Below are 27,891 nucleotides of genomic sequence, written 5' to 3'. Positions count from 1 at the left end.
GGGGCACTATTCCTCCCACTGACACCAACGATGGGGCACTATTCCTCCCACTGACACCAACGATGGGGCACTATTCCTCCCACTGACACCAACGATGGGGCACTATTCCACCCCCCCCCCCCCCACTGGCACCAATGATGTACTATTCCTCCCACTGACACCAGTGATGGGACACTATTCCTCCCAATGACACCAATGATGAGGCACTATTCCTCCCACTGACACCAATGATTGGGCACGATTCTTCCCACTGACACCAATGATGAGACACTATTCCTCCCACTGACACCAATGATGGGGCACTATTCCTCCCACTGACACCAATGATGGGGCACTATTCCTCCCACTGACACCAATGATGGGGCACTACTCCTCCCACTGACACGAATGATGGGGCACTATTCCTCCCACTGACACCAATGATGGGGCACTATTCCTCCCACTGACACCAATGATGGGGCACTATTCCTCCCACTGACACCAATGATGGGGCACTATTCCTCCCACTGACACCAATGATGGGGCACTATTCCTCCCACTGACACCAATGATGGGGCACTATTCCTCCCACTGACACCAATGATGGGGCACTACTCCTCCCACTGACACTAATGATGGGGCACTATTCCTCCCACTGACACCACTGATGTGGCACTATTCTTCCCACTGACACCAATGGTGGGGCACTATTCCTCCCACTGACGGGACACTATTTCGCTCCATAAGACACACTTGGGGGGAAATGTCTGTGCGTCTTATAGAGCGGCCCGCCCAGTATTCCCACCGCCGTTGTATGTCCGCAGTCTCTTAACAAATGCGGACACAGTACAGGAGATGACCATATTTTTTTTTTTTAAACTATAGTCCGGCCCTCCAACGGTCTGAGGGACAGTGAACTGGCCCCCTGTTTAAAAAGTTTGAGGACCCCTGGTTTATATCATCCAGGGGGTTTCCAGTTACAGTTTATGGCTTATTTATATTTTGTATTACCACCATCATTATTATAATTCTTATTTGTTTTTAACCAATGGATGAACTTTTTTCACATAGGGTACATAATTCTATATAGAAATATATATCCTTTTTTAACACTTTGTTTTACATTTTAATTTTTTTCTTTTAGAGCATTTCCCAGTCTAATAGAATCCACTTTCATCACAGATCAGTTATTGATAATTACAGATTCTTATATTTTTTTTAATTAATTTATATGTATTCATTAATGGTTTGATTTATTGATAACTTTTGTGGAAAACGGTCTGCAGAAGTTTTTGTGTATTTTTGTTTGGTCCATTGAGTCGCTATGTATGCCATTTTAAACATTTGTTATATATATTTTTCATAGTAAAGCGCCAGAAAGGTTAAAGTTGTGGGCATTCTGGCAGTGTTCAGCCTCCTGGCTCTGGCCTATTTAATCTTTTTGCCAGTATGCGTCATGACCTAAAGAAGGTGTACATCCCTGATGGAGAATTTTCTTTTCCTGTGGCTCACTAATGCAAAGCAAAGCCTCCTCTAAGATCTGGTCAAAGAGCCTTTGAAGGACATGTATGGTTTTATCTTAACCGCTTGAGGAATGCAGGATGACAGAGCCCATTATCCCCCTTAAAAGGTGATATCACCGTCCAAACAACTTTGATTGGTCATTTACTCACATGCTAGCCTGTATCTGCCACAGCCCAAGCTGGAATAAGCTAGTCCTCTAACAGAACGTCAAGAAGCACATGTCTACTGTGATCGTCTGCCAAACTGTTAGAATATAGATGCTCTTCCAAAAGTCTCCACCCGTTTTCCACCTATATACACCTTACATATACTTTTGATACTATTGTATTTGTACTTTTGTCATATCTATCATTACTAAATTAAATGTTATATTAAAAGTATTTGTATGATCTCTCTTTGCACATATTGAATACGACCCCAAACATGTAAACCATCACTTATCAGTGATGCAACAATCCCAAAACATGTTGTCATGGCAAGTGATCACTCCCACTCTTCCCTCCTGCAAGCGATCCTTTGACATCCATCTCAGTGGAGCGTCCAGCAGCTGTTCTCGCCTAGTTCCCAGCTATGCAATGTGTCGCTTCTTGTTACCGTGCCACGTCCCTTCCGGTGTCTCCTACAGCCACTCTATTGCTTGGGGACACTGGTGCACAGTGTCTCAGCACTGCCAGGACTGGTAGCTGAACTATTCCACCACCATTTCTATTCCACTATAAAATGCTGAGAGTACACAGAAGTGATGTAAGCAATATTGCACCATTACTTTAGTTTCATTCTTCTTGCAATAAATGGTGTAGGGCTATACACTGCTTTCTTTATTGCCTGTCACACAGCCCAATGCAAGACTGAGCAATTAACTGTGAATTCTATTGTGGATGTGCGATTTGATACTGAACAAGTTGAAACATTAAGTTCTGACCAAGTAAGAATCTGGCTGGCTGCTCTTTGAGCTGCAAAACTTCTGGTTCCTCCCTGATGAAACTGCTGTGGCACAGTAAGACTGAACTGGGATCAGAGGTCTGTGCAGTCGAGAGGTCCAGCTTTGGAAAGAAAAATGCTTGTAGCTCCAGGATGATGATCAGGAGATTAGTTTCATCGACAATCAATTCTGCAATGTTAAAGTGTCCAAAACTCCATCCTCATCCATCATGAGAATCTTCTAGAACTGGAAGAGGAAGGGTTTCCCTGACTCCAAAGCTTGATTTGTGAGCCCTCAAGATGAGAATGTCCAAAGAATGTTCCTTCTTGTCCCACACAGGCAGAATGCAGAGTTATAATGATCAGAAGTGGAATTAGGCGATGAAGACTGTACTGAAGGAGGTTGTTATCAAATCAAGAACTCATGTAAAAAAAAAGGAGTGTAGAATAGCTTCTAGACAGCAGATTTTGAACATGGGCATGGAGGAGTAAGGAGTTTTTCCTGCGGAGAGTCCTGGACTGAGCAGTATCTAGCTATGACTTCTGAAGGTTCAGGAGCAAACCAAAGTGTTTGAATGGTTTTGGCAGACACTAATAACTTTTGGGCCAACTGCTTGCTCAAGGTATTGCAGTATGGGCAGGGCCCATTGGTGTAGCAAGGTTAGTACAGAAGCCTTGTCCAGGTATTGCAGTACAGGAATGCCTCACTAGCGTAGCAAATTTAGTACAGAAGCCAGCACCTTGGTGGAAACTTGCGGTGCAGTGGACAATCCAAAAGGGAAGGGTAATGAACTGATAGTGTTGTATGCCAACAGTAAACTGCAAGTGGCTTTGATGCATAGAAAAATTAAGATTTTGGGTTTACTTTTCTGCTTGACTACTTGGATTACTGCAGCCACCTTCAGGTAAATGGACAATGGCCTAAAAAGGCAGGAATTCCCTGCTCCAGGCATAACCCCTCCCAGCTCAGTTTGGTAGCAAGCAATGAGGACTTGTGTGCTGTAATACAATTAAAAAATAGGATTTTACAGGTAAACCAAAAATTTGAATTGCTGGATTGTACATGAGAGGCCACAAAGTAATTCATATTCATGACTACTGGGAATATCCCAAAGCACTGAACATGAGGGGTGGACAACACAGCAACAAACAATGCAATACCTTTCTCTGCCATATTTCATGACTGCTTCCTTAACCCAGAAAAAGTGTGGCTTGACAATAACGTCTCTAGGAGGTCCCTCTGGTCTACGGGGAATCAGCTCCCTGTGAATACGGTCAATCTCTGTGTGAAGATCATCAATCTCAGGCATCGCAGATTGCATAAGAGACTGGGTAAGGTCAGTGAGATCTTTCACTGATTCCGGGAGCCCCCGAATACGGAAATTGTAGCGTCGGGCACGGTTTTCCAGGTGATCTATTTTAGAATAAGCTTCATCCAGTTGATCTTGTAATTCAGTAATCATATTAGAATTTTGGGACACATTATGGACTGTTGCGTCTACTTTAGATTCAATACCATCTGGATGTTGGTCCAATTCCTGGAAGTCTTGCTATAGATCCGCCGCTAATTTAGTAGTAGCTTTATCCAATTCCAGTTGTAGCAGGTCAGCAAAGTGGGCGATAAGGGTTGCGCCCCCCAAATAATGCGGTGCAACAGGCGGAAGTGCCGGAGATCCTGCAAAGCTATCTAGATCAGGGTCCACACCGCTACTTTGGCTAAGGAAGATATCAGCCATTTCTTTATCCAGCATAGAGGCGACATGAGAATCATGGCCTAGAGAGCAGGCCGAGGCCTGCGATAAGAGATGCAGCAGGACTAGTGGGAAGGTGGGAGGGTTGTAGAAGCTCACTCACCCCCCTTGGTAGAAGCCACAGTGCCCATGTCGTAGTTCTATGTGCAGAGATTGCCAGCCTTGGTCCTCTGTGGGAGAGGATTAGTCCTCAGGGACGAGCTGCAGGCTGTGGAACCAGAGCTGGCCGCCATCTTGCCTCCCCTGACTGCCACAGGGATTGGGTTCTGTGAGCCGCTTCGGCTCCTCCCTGCCACACAACCCGGCATGGGAAAGAGCCCTGTAGTGCCCGGTTATCCCCGGTGCTTATAGGGGGCTCGAGTGTGGTCCGGCTCCCGCTGTAGAGCGCTGGATGTGGCGGGAGGGTGTGGAGCAGATTAACGGGACATCTGCTCCGGCCGCCCGTGAATGTGCACGTCCACCCTGCTGCTAACTTAACATGTTGCACCAAGTGCTAAGATGAGTGCAGGATACAGTGCCTGATGCAAGACTACAGGTTGTCTCCACAAATGGGCTGTGGGTATGGCTTCCAAGGTTTTACCAAGGTTGCATTGATCTGGTTACACTGCTTCTATATATAAATGGCAATTAACCCATGGTGAATAGCTATTTTTTTTTATTGTAATTACTATCACTCTGCTAAAGAAGAGGTTTAATACTTCTCTTTTTTGACAGCTCTTTGAGAGCTACAGCAGTCACTGATCTACATTGCATCATTTTAGATAGATCAGATACTGGACTTCTCAGCTATGGAACTATTGTGTCCTATAGTGATGTAGTGACCAGGAAGAAAGGAACCACAGCGTTAAGTAGGGACCAGGTATTCCACACATCTGGAAGTGTTCGATACCAGAGGGGCCCTTATCTCTCTGGAAGTGAAGATTTGACTCACCACCTGTATTACAGTCATGCTCAAAAATATTGGCACCCCTGAATTCCTATCAGATAATGCACCACTTTGCCCAGAAAATTGTTGCAATTACAAATGTTTAGGCATTCTCATTTTTATTTCTTTTGTTTGTATTGGTATGACACAAAAAAAGCGTAGATATAAAAAGCCAAATCTGACACATTCCATACAAAACCCCAAAAATGGACTGGACAAAATTATTGGCACCCTCACCCATTGCATGTCTCTTCTGCAATAAAGAGCCTGTCTGCTTGCAATTTTAAAATGCGGGACTTTAGTCCTGCTATAACAGACCAGGCTGTAAAACCTTTATCCAAAATAGAAAAGAAAAGGTTGCTTAAAAGTGCTAGCTGGAGTTCAGCTTTAATTTCTTGGTCAAGTTCACCTAAATTTACTTGTGCATCTAGCACAACGCTCTCCTCAGAATGACAATTCAGCTTTTCAAAGGTGTCTCTGTTGCCCCTCCAACCAGAGTGGAGACACCTTAAGACAGTAAGTGTGTTACTTGATGGATCACCAAACGGAGAAAAAAGGAAAAGCCTTAAAAATAAAAAATGACTGCAGCCTCCACATTTACAGATTGGAAAACAGCAATATATTACTTTTTTGGTTTAATACAGCTTTAAGAAAATCTGTCAAGGGAATCACCTAAACACATTTTCTGCAATAATCAATGGCTAATGAAGTCCAAGACTCTACTGTAAATCAAGAAATACATTTTACGCAACGGATAGTACTTACAGCTGGGAGATTGTTTGTGCAGCTCCTTTTGGAAGCTGATTCATATACAGGTAGAGATTTAAATTTTGTTTAAGTGAAAGAAGATCAGTCTCTGGTTGTCTGCTGAAGATGGATTTGTTCATCATAACAGCATTTCCACTATAAAAAAGTAGGAGCTGTCTGTAGAAATACCTAAAAGGCAAACTAATATAGTTACAAAAGGAAACTACCACATTTACACTAGTGAAAACGTTTTCAGTTTTGTGTCAACAGAAAAGAAAGTAGTCTGAATCCTGCCTGCAACTGTATCCTACTTTAGTAAGCTTATTCTCTGCATTTCGGTGTGAACAATTTTCTCCATCCTCCCTCCCAAACACTTGCTGCATCTTGAAACCTACCTTACATACAGATTAAATAGAATACACTTAACACACATATGAATGTAGTCAAAGCCACATATTTAATTTAACCATAGCATGCCCAGTAAACTGACCCTCAGAACAATCAGTGAAATCTTTGGTCATTACAAAATTGTACCAACTATTCAGCCTCTGTAAAAACCAGGGAAGTTACAGCATCATGTTCACCCCCACTTATGTCTCAAGAGATACTGTAAAAAATGAATCTTTGATATTGTAAGGGAATGTCAATTGCTAACATTTCCACTTTAAAGTAAACGTGTTATGAGAGACACATTTCCCTTCAAAATTGTAAGTAAAGCCAAAGTTCAGGAAAGAGGAGGGAAAGATCAGAACGGTCTCTTTTCTTAACTGGTACACGCGGTTCCATTAGTGAGATTTACCCTGGTTTCACCAAACTAAGGGAAAATCTTGAAAAGGGACACAATCGGAAATAAAAATGCTAACCTCCCCCCCCCCCCCATCAAAGTTTTATTTCGGTCTGTATCTCTGTGGTAGATTAATCCTCATTTTCTGTCTAATGAAACCGATTTCAACTGCAATTTCACTAAAATGAGCGATGAAGAGCAGTTCCCTCCTGTAAACGAAATAAAAAAAAGTTTTGGCTTGACATAAAACAGTAATTGGTGGGGTTGAATTTAAACATTTTAAAGATGAACTCCTGAACTCCAAGCAAATATAAAACCACACATTCAGTTATCTACTCATTAATAAATCTGTAAAGGCATATTAACCACTTGGCTACTACTGGGCACTTTTACCCCCTTTGTGCCCAGACCAATTTTCAGCTAAATTTGTATAATTTTTGTTTACACAAATTAAGCTTTCTTTTGGTGGTATTTAATCGCCACTGGGTGTTTTTATTTTTTTGCACTATAAAAAAAAAAGAAAAAAAATAAATTGAAAAAAAGTTTTTCTTTGTTTCTATTATAAAATGTTACAAACAGGTAATTTTTCTCCTTCACTGATGTGCGTTGATGAGGCTGCACTGATGAGGTGGCACTGATAAGCAGCAATGATGGGCACTGACAGGTGGCACTTCTGAAGGGCACTGCTGGGCAGCACTGATCATCAATGCCCTGATGATCAGTGCCGATCTGCTCTGTGACATTTGCCGGTTATTGGCAGTACTTTCCTTACGCTGTGACAGTGTGAGGAAAGTGCAGCCGATAACCACCAACTGTATTACTCGGTGATCTGCTGTTATTGGACACAGCTGACCACGTGGTAAAAGGCCGCTGTGATTGGACTTTTACCTCATCACGTGATCAGCTGTGTCTGATGGAGATAGCTGGGTGCGCCACACTGGGCGCGTTCTGGGAGGATGTCATAGGATGCCATCCCAGAACTGGACAACCGCACTGTAGCCGTCATTGGGCTATAGAGCAGTTGGCAAGTGGTTAAAAGAGAATCGATCATGTGAGAACAATGAAGGCTGCCACTGCTGAACATGTATGTTTTTTAAGATTGCTAGCTTCTTAGACATCATGCCGATGCTGTAGCTTTAGTCGCTGACCCAAAACAAGTATAGTAAGCCCACTACTTATGTACGTATTCTGTTCCAAGAGTTCATTCGTAAGTCCAATTTGTTCACATATTCCAACAAACTGAGGTTTTGTAATACTTTTCACAAAAATAATGCATAAAAAAACAAGAAAAAGTACTGTAAAAAAAGATCTTGCAGTATCTTGAAATGTACAGTACAACAGCTGGCATACAGAGGCTAGCATGGAACAAGCAAGACCGCTGCTTTTGTGCTTGCTTACAGAAATCCTGGGATTGAAATCAATAATGTACTACTGCACACAAGTTTACTATATAGTAAAGTACACAGCAGCACAACCTTGTGGCAGAGGGTGCACACAGCTGACAATGTCCTGCAGACACGTGAGCTACTTCCATGATTTGACATGTGAATGCATGTTCCCATCTTTGAATGTTTGCAACTTGAAGGTTGCTCGTTTCTTTGAAAGTTCACAATTTGGAGGTTTATAAGTAGGGGATTTACTGTATATGCAATTCTTACATTTTGTGCCCATTCTTGGAAAGCATGCTTGCACTAGGTCAGAGACATAAAAGTACTTTATAGGAGAAGTTAAAATTTTGCATGTAAAAAATGTGTATCTATTTTTTTTTTTTTTAAATCTTAGGAGCTTGCAGAGCATTGCACCCACATTCAGTAGCTCACAGGTGCAATGTCAGACATCAGAAGACATCCAGTACAGCTTCTGTCTGACTTGTAGTTCACTCACTAACAGATCAGTGTGAATGAATGATGCCACTGGAGCCCCGCACAGCCATGGTTTTTTTAAATTGACAGAGGGTAAAGATCCCCTCCCGCTGCTAGGGGGGAGGATCAGGAAGAGTTGCACAGTAACAAGTTACACCCTAAATACGGGTTTAACATGTTACTAAAGGTGAACTTAGTCTTCAATCAAACACAAGTTGGAAGCTGACAAACAATGACAGTCCCCATACATATTTTATGATGAAGTCATTTTAAATGCAAGTAGTACAATTATCTGAATTTTGATTCAATATCAATATCCTACAATTCCTTGTAGAACAGCATACATGACTAGAAGAGGGAGGGACAGCACTGAAAGCAAGCATGTCCCATACAAATGTGCTTACAAGCTGAAGAGCGGAGAGGGAAGAGTGAGCAGAGAGAAAACCTCTCAATCTGTTTCTGCTTCTTCACTGTCCAATCGGCAGGCTGACCATAGAGAGATGAAAATTACTGTGTTACATAATAGCAACATAGAAAGTGGTGGCTGTTCCATATGTTAGGGCTTTTCAAATCTCAAGGCTAAAATGGATAAAAAAGCAAAAACAGCCTTCCTATATGTAATAAAAGGAGATTTGACTTGCCTGAAAATTCCATATTTTGGAGTAGAGTACAGGACACAAAAGTATTCATAGACCTTGGGTTATAAGCTCAAACCTTCAGGTGACTGGACACTGGAAAAGCTTTTTAAGATGCTCCCTGAGCACCTACCCAAAAACCCTACCCCACTTCGTGAGTCCTCAATTTGTAGCAAGAGTATCAAAGAGAACAGAAGGGAGATATTCTGTGCTGTACTCCAAGAAACGGAATTTACAGGGAAAATCAAAATTCCTCTAATCTTAAAGTGATTGCAAACCCATATTTTTTTTTAATCAACAAGCATGTCATATTTATCTGCTCTGTGCAATGGTTTTGTATCAATTTTCCTCTTCTTGGGTTCCCTGCTAGCCCTCCTGGCTCCACCCCCTGCTGAGTGCCCACCATTGCAAGCTATTAGCTAAGGGGTACTTCTGTGTGCTTGCTCCTGAGCCGTGCTCTGTGTCCATTGAGACAGAGTGCGGCTCACCCTTGCTCCATCTTCACTGGCTGTGATTGACAGCAGCAATGGCTCCCATTGCTGTCTCTGAGCCTTCGAGGGAGAGAGCCACTGCTCTTGAACACAGTGCTGGTGCAGGTAAGTATATGGGGGGGAGCTGCACTTAGGGAATGCATTAAGGTAAAAACCTTTAGCTTTTATGACCACTTTAATCATATTGTACAGGACACAAGCAAGGTATTCATAGACTCTGGAACTTCCCCAAGCAATGAATGAAAAGGGTGCGCAACAACTAGGAAAACCATACTGTGCCAACAAGCCCAATAAAAAGGGTTAAAAGACCAAACTCCATAATATTGCTGCATAAAACTTCTAGCAAAAACTGCATCTGCAGGAGACTGAACAGTGGACTTGGTGGTGGCCCTGCAAAGCCTTGCTACAGAGGACTGGTGCCAGTAAGACCAGGAAAGTCCTATCGATCTGGTGGAGTGGGCGATTAAAAGTGCAGGAGAATATTTTTCCTTACACTTCTCTATCTTGATATGGTGGCTTGAAAACAGGGTGCCACTTGTGAGGTTCTGACAGGACAAGTAGGGCGTCCACCTTCCTGATCAAAGCTATTGCTTTGAGGTAAACTCTCTAATGGCTCTATGTGCATGCAATGAACAGAGATGTCCTTTTTATGCATTGGAGCAGAGCATTAGGATGGCAGTACTTTGTCCTCATTGAGGGACAGATTGAACCCACATTAGGAAGAAAGGATGGTCTTGGGTGTAAGACTACCGTGTCATTGTGAGGGATGAGGAACAGTTCCTTACAAGAAAAAGCTGCCTGCTTAAAGACAAGTCTAACAGACATGACAGCAACCAGAAAGGCAACTTTATGGGAAAAACCTTATGTTAACTTATACTTTAAAGGCCAAATTCTTGTCAAGACCTGATTACAGGAAGACCAGAATGAGAGGCTGAAAAGTCCATTCACTTAAATTCTGATAGTATTGACTGAGTCCGCTTTGCAGTTATCCACTCCTGGGATGTGGACTACAGAGATTGCTGAACAGCAAGTTTCCTTCAGGACTGTGACTCCTGGTGCCCCCTTTGATGGTTATATGTGCCACAGTTGTTGCATTTTCTGACTGCACCCTGATATGGTGCCTTGCAGAACTATCCAAATTGCTCTGATCTCCAAGATGTTGTTGGTTAGCTTGGCTTCCATGGGTAACCATGCTCCCTGGACTACAAAAGGACTGGAACATTCCTCCCCAGCCTGAAAGACTGGCATCTGTTATAACGTTCCATACAGTTAAGATTGGGCTAGGCATGGGTAGTTCGAATGAAGGAGAATGTTTTTTTTTTTTTCAACAAAATGTTTTGGAGGGGTCTCAAATGAAATTGGGCAAACAGTACAGCCTCAAAGGTGGCTACCATAATGCCTAGAACTCTAATGTAGAATCTTACTGTGGGATGTTTTTGGTATCAAATCTTGAGCATGGGCTCAGAGAAAAAAATAAAGTGGTTTGTGGAGGGAAAATCTTTGCTTGGATGCCGAGTCCTGATAAGGATAAGAGAAGGTGCTAAGAACTTTGTGAATACTCTGGAAGCAGAGGACAAGCAGTTCAACAAACTGGAAATGGATTTCCACCCTTCTGAAAAAGTCATAGGAAGTGACGAAACACGTAAGGGACACGTGACGCCAGACGTATCGACGCTGACCGGAAGTGCGATCGCGGCCATCTTGGAAGTGGGAACATGCGGCCAATGTTTCCCTAAACTTGTCTGTATCTGTATCCCTGTGAGGAGGAGCTGCTTCACCCATATCTTAATGTAAGTTGCCAAATAAAGGAAGACTGTGTTTTATCTACCATTGGTAATTGTGGATTTTCTCATGAGGGAAATGGAGGAATAACCCGAACACTGGATGAAGCCTGAAATCTGAATGATGAGATAGTAACCCAGAGTGGTGTTATGCCCTGTCATTTCCTACATAGGGTAATTATCCATCAGCACATGAGGTGGAGATTGCTGGCTTGGGTTTAAGGTGTACACTTATGTATACAGAGTGTGGTGATACACATTTTTTTGTAATGACAATTTTTAGTTTCACTTATTTTGCAGCTGACACTTTATGTGAGTGTCCTTCATTGATATATTTATTATTTGCATGTATATAGATACTCACCTATAGTGTATACACGTGTATAAAGATTTTGCATGTTGCACAGAGAGTGGCACGTGTGTTTTATTATTTAAAAGGTATGACACTATGTTGAGTTTTTTTCTTTCGAGGTTTATTGTCATCAGGATTTGCAAGTTTGAAGAAGAAAGAATTTAATGGTTTACATGTGTGGAGATTTATTTCGATAATTGAGACATTTTGGACACTATTTTGATATTTTGGACACTTGTTTGTATGGTGGGATAGGTGGATATATTTATTATTTGGGCAAAAGAAAAGTTTTATATTTTTTGTTTGCTTGGCCTTCAATGGTGGAGGTGGATAACTTTTCTAGCTTTTCTGGGATATTGTGTTGGGATCGGTTTGCTGTGTATCTTTATATATGGAAATGGATTTCTGCCACTGGAAAGCCCAGAAAGCAGATGATATGGAGAAATAGGAATATGCAAATAGGCATCTTGGAGCTTTACAGATGCCAGATATTCTCCTTATCTATAGGGAAGACGACGAGGATTCAAGATGTAAAGGAAAAGGTCTGTAAAAGTTCAGAACAGTCCTAAAAATTCCTTAAATTCAATTGTCGAATACAGGAAAGGGTTATTAGTCTTGGAGGGCACACTAAACAGTGGTTGCAGCTTAAAGTAAAAGGATATTGGGAGAATCCTCCAGGCCAGAGCATGTACACAGACAAAAAGCTGGCGTTAGTAATGCCACAATTTTAACAGAGAATAAAACAAATATCCTCTCACTTTGTACACTATAACGAAGTAGGGCTGCAACTAATGATTATTTTAATAATCAATTAGTTGGTCGATTGTTTAGAATAATCAATATCAGATAAAAACCTTAAAATAAAAAAAAAAAAGAAAGAAGTGTGGTGTGCAGTGTAGGTAATATGTAAAGTTAAAACAAAATAGTCCTTAATATCTATATGCAGTGGTAAATCTAAATAAGCAGCTATATCCATTTGCAGACTGCTCGTCGCAATGTACTGCAGTTGGGTGATGCGCACTTCCCTGTCTGCTTCCGGGTTTGGGAGGGGCGCATGCGTGCCCCCCTCTGTGATTGTACACAGCGGGAGCCTGCCAGCAAGCACCGACCAATGATTCACAGAATTTTTTTTTTTTTTTAATTATTTATGTTGATTTTTTTATTTTTAAACTGTCAATTCAAAGCGGAAACATTTGGGAGTAGTGGTGATATATAACACCTAGCCATCCACCCGAGACTAAATTCTAAGGTGTTGCATTTTTGCGCAGGTTTGAAAAGTACACAAAGTGAATACATTTCAAACACAGACCCATTTTTACAACAAGTCAGAGACACTGGATGAACATGTCTTACTTGTCCACAATGCAGGATTGTAAATAAAGTCCAGGCTTCGCACATCACAGTGGGCATATCCCTTTCAGAGCCTTGGTTCAATGGTGACAGACAATAGTCCTGAGCCTGTATAGTGCCCTGTGACAGACTATAACATGTTTCAATAATTGCTAAGTTAAGTGCCCGTTCAGAATCCAGTGCCTGAAGCAACTTTGTAGGCTGTCCTCACAGTGTGGGATCCAAGTACAGCTCCCAAGGTCTGTCAAGTTTCCACCAATCGAGATGCACTGCTTGTAGCATTATAATGTAGTAAAGGAGGTGACTGAAGAGTTGAAGATAGAATGATAACCTTGTTGTGCTATGACTGATTGCTCTGCAAAGGAAAAGTTCCATCCCCTTAGGACACTATCAAAAAACAGAGGACGCACGGAGCAGGTTAGGGTTACAGGGAAGGTGCCCAGAGGGCAAGTGTCCTATGACCCAAGGTCTATGAATATTTTTCCTGTACTGTATGATTAAGATAAGCTGCTTTACTAGAGTTTAATTTTACTCTGGAATTACTTAAAGAAGAATTCCAGATGTCAATATTTTATACAGGCACCATTCACAAAATGCTTTGCATTTGTTGAATGAATTCAAATTATTTTATGACTGGACGAGGTGGGGTGGTGACTTCACACTCTACACCTTGTCCAATCAGAGGACGCTTTGAATTTACTCAGAAATTGCAAGGCGTTCTCTGAATGGCATCCACACTGAGTGACTGACCTCCTGTATTTAGAATACAACAGGGCAGCCAGTGGGTGTGGGACCTGGAACCAAGCAGAGATCACTGGAATAGTGTTGTCTACTTCAGTGATTTCCTGCTTTCAGGGGTATTGGCTAGGTATGGTATACACATAGTTACACTGATTCAAGCTGGACCAATATATTGTAACTGCTATATATGTGCACTGCTCAAAAAAATTAAAGGAAAAAACTTTGAAAACACATCAGATCTCAATGGGGAAAAATATGCTGGGTATCTATACGGATATAGACTGAGTAATGTGTTAGGAACGCAAGGATGACCCATCATTTGATGGATATTAAAATGATCAACCTATAGAGGACTGAATACAAAAGACACTCCAAAAACCAAAGTGAAAAAATTATGCAGCAGGTTAGTCCATTTTGCTGAAATTTCATTGCAGCAACTCAAAATGGTACTCAGTAGTTTGTATGGCCCCCACGTGCTTGTATGCATGCTTGACAATGTCGGGGCATGCTCCCAATGAGATGACAGATGGTGTCCTGGGGCATTTCCTCCCAGATCTGGACCAGGGCATCACTAAGCTCTTGGACAGTCTGAAGTGCAACCTGGTGGTGTCAAATGGATTGAAACATGATATCCCAGAGGTGTTCTATTGGATTAAGATCAGGCGAGAGTAGGGGCCATTCAATGGTATCAATTACTTCATCCTCCAGGAACTGCCTGCATACTCTCGCCACACAAGTCTGGGCATTGTCGTAAACCAGGAGGAACTCAGGACCCACTGAACCAGTGTAGGGTTTGACAATGGGTCAAAGGATTTCATCCTGATACCTAATGGCAGTCAAGGTGCCCTTGTCTACCCTATAGAGGTCTGTGCATCTCTCCATGGATATGCCTCCCCAGACCATCTCACTGACCCTCCACCAAAACGGTCATGCTGAATGATGTTACAGGCAGCATTACGTTCTTCATGGCTTCTCCAGACCCTTTCACGTCTGTCACGTGATTAGGGTGAATCTGCTCTCATCTGTGAAAAGCACAGAGTGCCAGTGGCGGACCTGCCAATTCTGGTGTTCAATGGCAAATACCAATCGAGCTCTATGGTACCGGGCAGTGAGCACAGGGCCAACTAGACGTTGGGCCCCCAGGTCACCCTTATGAAGTCTGTTTGGTCAGAAACCTTCACACCAGTGGCCTGCTGGAGGTCATTTTGTAGGGCTCTGGCAGTGCTCATCCTGTTCCTCCTGCTGATCGGTTAATGACCTTCTACAGCCCTGTCCAGCTCTCTTAGAGTAACTGCCCATCTCCTGGCATCTCCTCCATGCTAGAGACTGTGCTGGGAGACACAGAAAACCTCCTGGCAATTGGTACATATTGATCTGCTATCCTGGAGGAGTTGGACTGCCTGTGCAACCTCTGTAGGGTCCAGGTATCACCTCATGCTACCAGTAATGACACTGGCCATAGATAAATGCAAAACTAGTGAAAAACAGTCAGAAAAGAAGAGTAGGGAAAAAATGTCAGTGGCCTCCACTTGTACAGCCATTCCTGTTTTGGGGGTCGTCTCACTGTTGCCCATCTAGTGAACCTGTTAATTTCATTAACACAAAAGCAGCTGAAACTGATTAACAACCCCCTCTGCTACTTAACTGACCAGATCAATATCCCAGGAGTTTAATTGACTTGATGATATACTCTGATTAAAGAGTGTTCCTTTGATATTTTTGAGCAGTGTATAAAATAGCCATGCCTTGCGTTCTTCTTTAATGAATTCTGACTGTAAGAAGCTTACTTCTTGTGTGTGAATTCTTTACTTATAAAGTATTACAGAAAGATTCAAAAGATAGCGTCAGAAAAGAACACAATGCAAATTGCACATTATGAAAGGTTTATTAAATGAACAAACACACAATGACCATAGCTTAATTTTACCTAAGTAATGAGCGCCTTGCAGAGACAACAGCATGCGAGTCATGAAGAATTCTTCCATCATTCAGTGTGCTCTGACTATAGTTTAAATCTCCTGTTCCTATTGCAACTACTTCCCATTGCTGGCTATCTAAAAAAAAAAAAAAAAGCAAAACATATTTTACAGATGAGACAACCTACTGCAATGCATGCCTTTAGATTATGAAGTAAAGCGAATTGGTACATATATAGTGGTAAGAGAACACATGTGAACACCTTGGAATTAACTGGTTTTCTGCAGTAATTTTGTCAAAATGTGATCTGACCCTCGTCAAGTCACAATAGAAAACAAAACGTGCTTATAAAACATTTATAATTTCTTGTGTCTTTATTGAACAAACCCATTAAACATTCACAGTGCTGGAGGAAAATGTGAGTAAACCCACAGACTATTTACTTCAGTGCCGGTTCACATATATGCAGATTGGATGCAGTTTGAACGGCATCCAAGCCACATGATGTGAAAAAACACCGCTTCTGATGGTGTCTGTTCACATATGTCCGAGGCACTGGTGGTGCAGATTCAGTGTGGTTTGAAAAAAAGTCATCTATGATTTCTGATCTAATTGGAGTCAGTACTTTGCACACCTGAAATCCAATTAGGCCTGTTGCACACGGGAGGAAGACATGCTGAGTTTTTTTTTTCTACTGATCTGAAATGAGATGCAGTGTTGTCTATGGGACACAGCTGAGTAAAGATCAGTAATAGAGCGTGGAGTACAAAGCAGTAAAACAGAAATAGTACATTTTACATTTGAGTGCAGTAATTTACTCACGTGTTTACTTGTTTAGGCTCCTTGAACAGGAGCGCCATCAATTTACTGATTTTCACTCAGGAATTTGTGATGCTAGAGTGCAAGCATTTTACTCATCTTTACACTTACACACCTTTACTCGCCTATACTCAATATTACTCAGGTCTCGTCACAGTTGTTGCCCCCTTGCACATGGGCATCACAAGTTCCTGAGTCAACATTAGTAAATTATGATGCCCGTGTGCAAGGGGCCTTAGTGAAATGAGTTTGGAGGTGTGGTTTAGAGATACTTTGATTGATAAAAGACACATTTTAAGATTGCTGTTCATAAGCAGCAACAGCTGATGCATACCACGCGCCACAACATGGAGCTCTCTGAAGACATACAATCAAGGCTAATTAATCTGTATAGGGATGGAAATGGATACAATGCAATCTCAAAGTCTTTAGGCATCCATCAGTCAACAGACAAATTGTCTATAAATGGAGACCGTTTAATTCTGTGGCTACTCCTCCTAGAAGTGGGCGCCCAGTCAAGATGACTCCCTAGGCACAACAAAGAATTCTCAATGAGGTAAAGAAAAACTCAAGAGAAAGTCTACCATATGCAGGTCCTTGAACAGACAGGGTGTACTAGGCAGAACAGTTCTCCAAAAAAAAAAATTGTTTCGGGCCCGACGCTTGCCAAAGAGCACCTTGGCAAGCCACAACGCTACTGGGAAAAAATTTTCTTGACCAATGAAACAAAAGTTGATTTCTCTGGGACGAATACTCAGCACTATATGTAGCACAAAAAGGGCACAGCTTACCAACAACAAAAACATCATCCCAACAGGGAAGAATGGTGGAGGTAACATGATTTGGGCTTGCTTCTCTGACTCAACCACTTATCAAGGGGTAAATTAATTCACAAATTTACCAAAATATCTTACAAGATAAGGTCAGGGTGACTGTCTGCCGGTCAGTAGAGATGGGGATGTGTAAGTAGGCATCCTTGATGTTGACAACTATAAAAGTGTATTGCGTCACTAATCAGTGACCCGCCATGTGCACGGTGTCAGGTATAGTCCAAATAATAAGGTGTCTATGGGTCTTCCGGATCCAAATGACTGGTCCAAATGGTTGGTGATAAGGGAAAGTGTAAAGACTGCGCACGCACCAGATGCGCAATCACACTGTGCATTTAGAGATATCAATCTCAAATTAACAGGGTATCCCCTTTAAAGGTCTGGTGTCCCTCTGGAATCGACATCAGCCGTCCATGGATGGCTCACCTCCTCTGTAGATAGTGGGAGCTCAAAAAAAAAGGAGGTCCATAGCGTGATACCGTATGAACAGAGGGTGCTTTATTAACCAGATAAATGAATGTACAGAAATCACTGACCAGTATGGTGATCCAAAATGGCTGCCGGGACCGGTATGGTGTCAGCAGCGATGTCCTATTGCTGTAGCCCCACCTGACGCGTTTCGTGCAATGGCACGTATTCATAGGGGGTCTGCATACAGCCAAAAGACGCTATACTCGTGCTATAAATTGAAAAAATGGCGCCTGCCATTTATGCGGCCTCCATTTTGCGATAGGTTGTTGTCCATATGCCGGGCGCTATTTTGGAGTAGCCGGGGTGAACTGCGCATGCGCGAGCACCGTATAACAAAACGTAGGGAAAATGGCGCCTGCGCATTACGCAGCCACCACTCCTTATAGTGATATTGCTAATATTTAGGGGCCATTTAAGCGTAGCCGAAATCGCAGCACACACAATAGGTGCTTATGCATGGAAAGGGGTGAGAGGTCTAACAATGAAAGCTAGATCCCCAGAGAGAATAATCAACATATGAATGCTCAATTGGGAACATATTTACAGATAAATTGTGAATATATAGCCATAATGGATTACCATTAGGGATTACATATCTAAAGGCATTCAATACACAGCAAATAAATGTAGCAGCAGGGATCATGATCAAACCCTGTCAGCATATATAAATGTGTTATACATATAAAGTGCATATGGTAAATGTGTAAATATAACAAATATACATATCTGGTCATAAATACAAAATGGTAAGAAACATTTCTGTTCATAGTGGAATAGAAAAAAATTGTAAATAAAGTCATAAAATACACATGAAGATTTAATGATAGAATAAAATAGGCATAATTGTGGAATAAAATAGACATAAATGTGAAAATGTAGATAAAATTCGCAATCAGCAAACAAAGATAAAATAAAATCGCAATGACCAGAAATAAAAAATAATAAAATGCAAAAATGCGTTTACAATGCACATAAAAGATGCACATAATGTATCAAAAATGTATAAAAATATATATAAAAAAAATATATAAAAAAAAAAAAGGAGAGCATGAATATCAGTACCAATGGTAATAAGATGGGGATATAAAATAAGTCAAAACAAGATAAAATTAAATGGATAGTTAGCTATTATTGATGAAACAATTAATATCCATGTCTACATTCAGACCTTTGGGGTACATCGAACCTATCTCATAAATCCATCTTGACTCCATTTGGGATACTGCTCTTCTCCTATTATAACCTCTCCAATGGGTATGTACTATGTCTATCACCATAAAGTTTAAAGACGAGGGGTCTCTATTATGATGTAAGTGATAATGCTTAGAGAGTGAGTGTTCCTTGAAACCCCTCTTTACATTGTAAACGTGCTCTCGTAATCGATCGTGAAGCCTTCTTGTCGTGCGGCCAATATATTGTCTATTGCAGGAGATACACCACATATCTGCTCGTGCAAGATATAAAACTATCAATGTTATAAACTCTCCCCGTGGTCAAAGAGGTGAATGTGTCAACCTTCCTCTTCCTTTGATTGTTGTACGAGCAAATAACACATTTGTTGCATGGGTAGAATCCTTTCATGCTATTAAAGAGGGAAATCTGCATAGGAGGTTCAACTATGTTTGGGGCTATTCTATTCCTCAGAGGACCAGCCCTTCTAAATGTGACCTCTGGTTTGTTTGGCAAAATATTAGCCAAAATATTGTCTGGCATAAGAATCTTCCAAATATTATTAATAATCTTCATGATAGTCTTATATTGCGTAGAAAAAGTAGTCACAAATGGACAGATTCTTGATTGTTTTGGCTTAGGAATATTAGCCAGCAATATGTTCCTAACCATGTCAGCCACTGTTTGCATTGTTTGTGTAAGGGCAGATTCCTCATGCCCTTTTTCAATAAATCTGTTTTTCAGAATAGTGGCCTGTGAAAAGTACGTGTCAAGATTAGTGCAATTCCTGCGAATTCTCAAAAATTGGCCCTTTGGGATGTTAGAAAGCCAACGAGGGTGATGGCAACTATTAACAGGAATATAACCGTTGCGATCTGTTTCTTTAAAATAGGAGGATGTGACTATAGCTCCTTTTGAGTTATATAATGTTAAATCTAAAAAGTTTACCTGTGGTACTGTATTTGTGAGTTTAATGTTGAGGGTATTATTGTTCAATGTGCCAAAACAATTAATTAATGCTTGCTCATCTCCTTTCCAAATGAGCAAAATGTCGTCAATGTATCGTCTGAAAAAAAATAATTCCGGCCAATCCCTTGCATAAATTAAATCTTCCTTCCACCTGGCCATGAATAAGTTAGCCAGGCTGGGAGCGAATTTCGCTCCCATCCCAACTCCTTTCGTCTGTAAATAAAACTTCCCATCGAACCAAAAGTAATTTCTGGTCATTGCGAAATCTAAAAAAGGGATAAAATGAAGGTTTGTTGTAAAATAGGCAAATCACTGTGATTATCTAGATAAAAGGCTGCTGCCTGCATACCCTGTGTGTGGTCAATACTGGTATACAGTGACGTAAAGTCAGCTGTCACAAGAAACGTGTTTGGCTCAATAGATAGATCTCTCAAATCTTGAAGAACCTGCTTGGTATCTTTTAGGTAAGATGGAGTTTTGCATACCAGTGGTTGTAGAAACAAATCAATGTACTCCCCTGCTCTTGAACACAACAACCCAATACCACTAATGATTGGTCTACCGGGGGGATTTATAGGGTTCTTATGCATTTTGGGGAGAATGTACATCACTGGTAATGTGGGGACCGAAGGGCACAAAAATTCCTTCTCTTTTTGTGTGATTGTGCATCTGGTGAGTGCGCAGTCTTTATACTTTCCCTTATCACCAACCATTTGGACCAGTCATTTGGATCCGGAAGACCCATAGACATCCTATTATTTGGGCTATACCTGACACTGTGCACATGGCGGGTCACTGATTAGTGACGCAATACACTTTTATATACCATATTTTCAGGCGTATTAGACGACTTTTTTTTACTTAAAAACATACCCCAACAATTGGGGGTCGTCTTATACGCCGGGTATAGAACGCTGGATGTGCGGTAATACTGTATGGTAGCTTCAGCTAGATACAGTGTACCGCGCTGAGCCAATCACGGCGAGCAATGTATTCTATTAATGAATACAGAGCCTGCTCGGATTGGCTGAAGTTGTGACATCAGTCCACCTCTCTGACACAGCCAATCCAAGCAGGCTCTGTATTCATTAATAGAATACATCACTTGCCGTGATTGGCTCATATGACGTCCTCCCATTCTCTGCGCATGCGCGGTGTCCCTCGGACACAGCTATCACTGATCACGGAAAGAGCTGAAGATGTCGGCTCGGTCATGTGATCAGCTGTGTCCAATCACAGCTGATCACATGTAAACAGGGAAATGCTGGTTATCGGCATTTCTCTCCTCTCGAGCTGTCACGCTGACAGCTCGAGAGGAGAGCCGGTAATCGGCTTTCCGCGGAGGGGACATGTACACTGATTATCAGGGCACTGATAATCAGTGTGCCCTGATGATCAGTGTAGCCCCAGCAGTGCCACATCAATGCCACATATCAGTGCCTACCAGTGCACATCAATGCCACATATCAGTGCCCATCTGAGCTGCCTTTCAGTGTGTCACCAATCAGTGCCAGTCAGTGCCGCCAATCAGTGCCAGTCAGTGTCGCCTATCAGTGCCATGTATCAGTGCTGCCTTTCAGTGCCCATCAGTGATGCCTGTCAATGCCCATCAGTGCTGCCAATCAGTGCCACCTATCAGTGTCAGTCAGTGCCGCCTATCAGTGCCAGTCAGTGTCGCCTATCAGTGCTGCCTTTCAGTGCCCATCAGTGATGCCTGTCAATGCCCATTAGTGCCACCTACCAGTGCCTCATCAGTGCCACCTATTTCATATGGGTACAGTGTTGCATGACTGCGCAATTGTCATTCAGTGTGACAGTACTGAAAGCTGAAAATTGGCCCGGGGGTGGGGGGGGGGGTGTGGTGGGGAGTGGGTATAAGTGCTCTGTAGGCTAGGGGTTAAATGGTGTTGCCTCAGAAGGGTGGTAGTCTTATACGACGAGTATAGCCCAAAACCTATGTTTTAACTGGAAAATTAGGGGGTCGTCTTATACACTCAGTCGCCTTATACGCCGGAAAATACGGTATGTATTTGCACTGTCACTTTCTCACTTGTTTTTTAGGATTATTTTATTATATTGAGGTTTTATTATATTTATATGCTGCTTATTAGGCTTGACATATATGATGCATGATTTTTAAGCGCTACACCCTGCTATTATATTGTTTACTTTTGAAGGTTGTTGGTACCTTTTGGTGTTTAGCTGCTCACTGACTTTTAGCGCTCACTAATCTTCTTGTTGCTTGATGTTGACAACTGTTCAACTTCTGCACATGCACAAAGCAGTTCAGGGCCTTGAGAGCCAGGATCAGGCGAAACTAAAAATCTAAAGCTAAAATAAAACTAGTTAAGCTAGAAGTGATTTCTCCATATTGGAGAAGAGATCAATCACTTTAGGGCACTATAAAGAAATTGAGGACTCATGTCATGAGGAAGAGTTATAGGGGGATGTCCGGGGTGTGCCTTCAAAAGCTCTGCCAGAGTGCAATTGACTGAAGACACCATAATATAACCAGTGTCTATGAACAACAAAAGCCTGTGTCCTCCCTGTACTGTTTGATTAATGACCTTATACTGCTCTCAGCCTTCTCCAAATTCCTTTTTGTTGCTGCTGTGATCTGATTTCCTCTTATAGGGTGGCTACATTTGTTCTCCATTTTCCCAATGTATGAAAGAACGTAGCCACTCTCGCTTACTCACTCCTGAGATGGACTAGGGACTAAGGGATCTGTAGTGTGCATAGAGCAGCACACTTGACCATAACTAACGCACACTGCTCATTCCAAAGAAATAGAAATGAGGAGGAAAGTGAGAACATGAGGGACTCAAGGATGTTACAAGGAGACAAAGTCACAGTAAAACAAATTTAATGAAAAATGGATTGCAGAGCCATTAGGTAGTGGATATGTATGGAATATTTTTAAAGAGTGAGGATATCATGTCACTTTAACCATAATGGACTGCATATATGATCAGTGTGCAAAAGAAATATTTTTTTTCCTTTTCTATAAAACCAACAGAGTTTCAAAATTTCACTTCCCTAGTCTAGTTATTGAAATGAAAATAAGATGTACGTTGATTGCCATAAGCCCTGGCCATGAAATAACTAAAAATGGCTAGACCCCATGTTTAGGCTATTTTGTTTTGAAGAAGCAACAAATTAATAACCAAATTCATTGCTTAACCGCTTGCCGCCCTGCCACTGTGTATATACGTGTGCAGGGCGGCAGTGGAGCGCAAAACCACGTTCTAAAACGGGATCCGCGCTCCCGACACTTTCGCCGACAGGGGGCGCGTGCGCGCTCCCGCCGACCCGCGGGTGACACGATTTGATCCAGGAGGGATCAATCATTAGATTTCAGCCAGTGATTTCTGGCTGAAATCACATGATCGGTCCCTGTCCTATGTTGACATATACACAGGGCAGGATATGATGTCATTCTTCTCTGCCTGGACACATTCCGTTCCAGACAGAAGAAGACATCCAAAAAGTGAGTACACAAGCACTACACTACAGTTAAAACACTCTAGGACACATTTAATCCCCTGATCGCCCCCCCCCCCAGTTAACCCCTTCACTGCCCTGTCACCAGTGTCACTGATCAGTGAAGCGATCTTTACTGATCAGTGTCGCTGGCGACTTCCGATAGAGTTAGCGCCCCTCCCAGATAGCGCCAGATTTCCCGCCAGTACACCAGTAATCCCGTTTAACCCCTTGATCGCCCCCCCCCCCGTTAACCCCTTCACTGCCCTGTCACCAGTGTCACTGATCAGTGAAGCGATCTTTACTGATCAGTGTCGCTGGCGACTTCCGATAGAGTTAGCGCCCCTCCCAGATAGCGCCAGATTTCCCGCCAGTACACCAGTAATCCCGTTTAACCCCTTGATCGCCCCCCCCCCGTTAACCCCTTCACTGCCCTGTCACCAGTGTCACTGATCAGTGAACCAATTTTTACTGATCACTGTATCAGTGTCGCTGGCGACTTCCGATAGAGTTAGCGCCCCTCCCAGATAGCGCCAGTTTACCAGTAATCCTGTTTAACCCCTTGATCGCCCTCCCAGTTAACCCCTTCACTGCCCTGTCACCAGTGTCACTGATCAGTGAACCAATTTTTACTGATCACTGTATCAGTGTCGCTGGCGACTTCCGATAGTGTTAGCGCCCCTCCCAGATAGTGCCAGATTGCCCGCTGGTACACCAGTAATCCCATTTAACCCCTTAATCCCCCCCCACCCCCCAGTTAACCCCTTCACTGCCCTGTCACCAGTGTCACTGATCAGTGAACCGATTTGTACTGATCACTGTATCAGTGTCGCTGGCGACTTCCGATAGTGTTAGCGCCCCTCCCAGATAGCGCCAGATTGCCCGCCAGTACACCAGTAATCCCGTTTAACCCCTTGATTGCCCCCCCAGTTAACCCCTTCACTGCCCTGTCATCAGTGTCACTGATCAGTGAAACAATTTTTACTGAACACTGTATCAGTGTCGCTGGCGACTTCCGATAGTGTTAGCGCCCCTCCCAGATAGCGCCAGTTTGCCCGCTAGTGCACCAGAAATCCCATTTAACCCCTTGATTGCCCCCCCCCCCCCAGTTAACCCCTTCACTGCCCTGTCACCAATGACATTGATTACAGTGAACAGATTTTTTACTGATCACTGTATTAGTGTCACTGGTGACTTCCGATAGTGTTTGCGCCCCTCCTAGATAGCGCCAGTTTGCCCGCTAATGCACAGGATTTTTTTTACCAAAAACCAAAAACATGTAGCAGAATACATTTTGGCTTAAATTTATGACTAACTTTGAGTTTACGATATATTTTTTATAGCTGAAAGTAGAAAATATTGTTTTTTTTCAAACATTTCGTGGTTTTTTTGTTTATAGCGCAAAAAATAAAAAGCGCACAGGTGATCAAATACCACCAAAAGAAAGCTCTATTTATGTGAAAAAAAGGACGTAAATTTTGTTTGGGTACAGCATTGCATGACCGTGCAATTATCATTTGAATTAGTGCAGCGCTGTATAGCAAAAAAAGGCATAAATTGCAGTATCTATACCATAGTTTGTAGACGCTATAACTTTCACACAAAGCAATCAATATACACTTATTGGGATTTTTTTTACCAAAAACATGTAGCAGAATACATTTTGGCTTAAATTTATGACTAACTTTGAGTTTACGATATATTTTTATAGCTGAAAGTAGAAAATAGTTTTTTTTCAAAATTTTCGTGGTTTTTTGTTTATAGCGCAAAAAATAAAAAGCGCACAGGTGATAAAATACCACCAAAAGAAAGCTCTATTTGTGTGAAAAAAAGGACGTAAATTTCGTTTGGGTACAGCATTGCATGACCGCGCAATTATCATTTGAATTAGTGCAGCGCCAAACAGCAAAAAAAGGCCTGGTCATTAAGGGGGGTAAATCCTCTGGGGCTCAAGTGGTCTATGCAGCAGGACTCAAATGTACAAAGACCAGCAACACAGAGGGGAAGTCAAACAAATCAAAATAAGAATGGCATTTACAAAGTTCTATAGGCATTTGTAAAAAGTACTTACCCTTTTTCATTACAAAAGCAGCTAAAGAACTACCACAACTTGTAAACTGAGGATACTTTTCCAACAGATCCGAAAACCTTTCCTTGATTACAGAAGATATCTTTTCATGAATGAAAGGCCTCTTATCTGCAAAACAGCAAAACAGCATATGACTATGTAACGTTCTTATGGACACAAAAAAAAAAAAAAAAAAAAAGCAATAATTAGGTAGGAATTAATGTCTATAAGCAGCAGTACACACTACAGGATAACCCAAACCCACAAGATCTTGGAGGAAATAGCATTCTTCCTTCTGTACAACTGCTGCTGTTATTCTCTTTAACAGCTGACTTTAAAAGGCATCTACTAACAATTCCTATTCTTATTTCCATAGCATAACTATGTATGCTTAGCCAAGCCAACCATTTAAACATATGGAGTCACATTGGCATTAAACGAAGCCTGAGGGAAGACAAAATTGCACCCTATTTTCAGGATTAGTAAAACGACAAAAATGCTGGACTTTGCATTATGAATACTAGCCAGGAGAAGTTGCATATAAGACTATCCATTCCACAACTAGGACCATTGTAGTTCCGCTAAACTTTAAGCCCCAACTCACTTGTAGATTGTGGAGCATATGCATGCTTTGCAAATAGGGCAGCTCATTTATTTGTGCACAAAACTGAATATCTTGCTTGCTGCATTTAGTAGTTCTGCATGCTAAGTATTAATGCAGCCTAAAATTGGCAAAATTTGTATTTGCGCACATTTTTAATGGCTCTGTAGAATGTGTAGGTCCAATTGTCAAACACATTCAAACATAACATACTGTAACAAATCAAGATCCTTTACATCTGCGTATTTTAAAACAATACTAAATCAGGATTTTTTGCTTACCTGTAAAATCCTATTGTTAGATTAATATGAGGTTATCCATATCAATGACTACTTGGGATGTCCCAAAGAACTGAACATGAGGGGTGGACAGCATAGCAACAAGGCCAACATGCCCGAAAAACAAAACTACACTACAAAGCTTCCTGCAGGTCCTTTCACTCAAAAAAAAAAAAAAAACAAATTGGCATTTGCAAAGTCCTGAATATCTACCTGGTAGAATTTTGTAAACATATGAAGAGAGGACCAAGTAGCAACCTTACAAACTTGAACAGAGGCTTTTTGCTAAATAACATAGGGAACTGCAATACCCACCCTTAGTAGAATGGGCCTTAACCAGGAAAGAGAAACGTGCTCTTCATATACTTTTTCCCTCATTCCATTTTATTACACACTTAAAATTTCTGAACTTATTTGTTTTGGTTTCTTTGTATATATTGCATGAGTTGTTACCGACATGTGGTGAAAATGTCATGTCAATAGCACCTTTAGAAATATATTTACTGAGAAAAATGGTGACATGTTCAATACTTTTTTAACCCCTGTATGCCACTGCTGTGGTATTATCTGACTGTACAGTGATGGGAAGACCACCGTAGGCAGACAGACCAGAGTAGGAGGGAAGTCTGAATTGGCCAAAGCTCCAGGATGTTGGGTGGCTACTTTCGCTCCTCTGACAACCATGCTCCCTGAACTGAGAGCTTTTCCAAAACATCTCCCCAGCCTGAAAGGCAGCCATCTCTCATCAAGTTCAATGAAGTAAGGATTTTCCGATATCCGCATGGAACTCCAACTACCAGCGCTGACCTGGTTTAGAGTCAGATGCACTGCCAGATCCAAGGCCTCCTAAAACCTGTCCCAAACATACTGAGTTAAAGAGCTCCAGGTACCCCATGATGAGAATACCTTGGGTCCTCAACCCTAGAACCAGAGACAACATATAAGTAAGTATTCTGGGAGTCGTGGAAAGACTGAAAGGCAACACCACAAACTGATAATGGGAATCTACTAATGTAGGCTGCAAGAAAATGCTGCTGAAGCTGTAAAATCACCATCTGGGTTGACTCCATCCTAATATTTCTATACCTTCAGCAATCTGTTGAGATCATTGGGGCCAGAAAAGGTAAGCCATCTTGGGAACCATAAACAAGTTGATTTAGAAGCTGTGAGACCTCGCCTCTTCTCGCACAGGTATGATGACTCATTGGGATAGCAGCCTTTTCAAAACCGAAAAGAAAACTGCAAATTTTTGTTGCTCCAAAGTTACCCTTGAAGTCATAATGCGAGAAGGGGAAAAGTACTACAGCTTGTAACCTGGATCATGCTGTAGACCCAGTCATCTACAGCTTCCTCATTCTAGACAGCCGCAAAGGCCAAATTATGTTCACTCACCCAAGTGAGTGGGGGAAACCCTTCACTGTGAACAGGATTTGCCTCTAGAT

At 41.9% G+C, this 27,891-nt stretch overlaps 1 protein-coding gene across 1 annotated transcript in view; it reads right to left on the bottom strand.

Moving 5' to 3' along the window:
* ADAD1 (adenosine deaminase domain containing 1) overlaps nucleotides 1-27,891 on the bottom strand; it is a 160,285-nt gene that overhangs the window by 61,615 nt on the left and 70,779 nt on the right. The window contains exons 5-7 of the mRNA XM_089672173.1: nucleotides 25,574-25,699; nucleotides 15,771-15,897; nucleotides 5,866-6,036 (exon numbers count right to left, since the gene is read on the bottom strand). Of these exons, the coding sequence (XP_089528299.1) occupies nucleotides 5,866-6,036; nucleotides 15,771-15,897; nucleotides 25,574-25,699 (424 nt within the window). The remainder of the gene's footprint in view (nucleotides 1-5,865; nucleotides 6,037-15,770; nucleotides 15,898-25,573; nucleotides 25,700-27,891) is intronic.

Source organism: Staurois parvus, unplaced genomic scaffold (genome assembly GCF_062004578.1).
Source record: "Staurois parvus isolate SC_StPar_1 unplaced genomic scaffold, SC_StPar_1.0 ptg000122l, whole genome shotgun sequence".
NCBI classification, from domain to species: domain Eukaryota; kingdom Metazoa; phylum Chordata; class Amphibia; order Anura; family Ranidae; genus Staurois; species Staurois parvus.
Note: the sequence above shows the minus strand (reverse complement) of the source record. Positions and strands in the feature narration are given on the sequence as shown.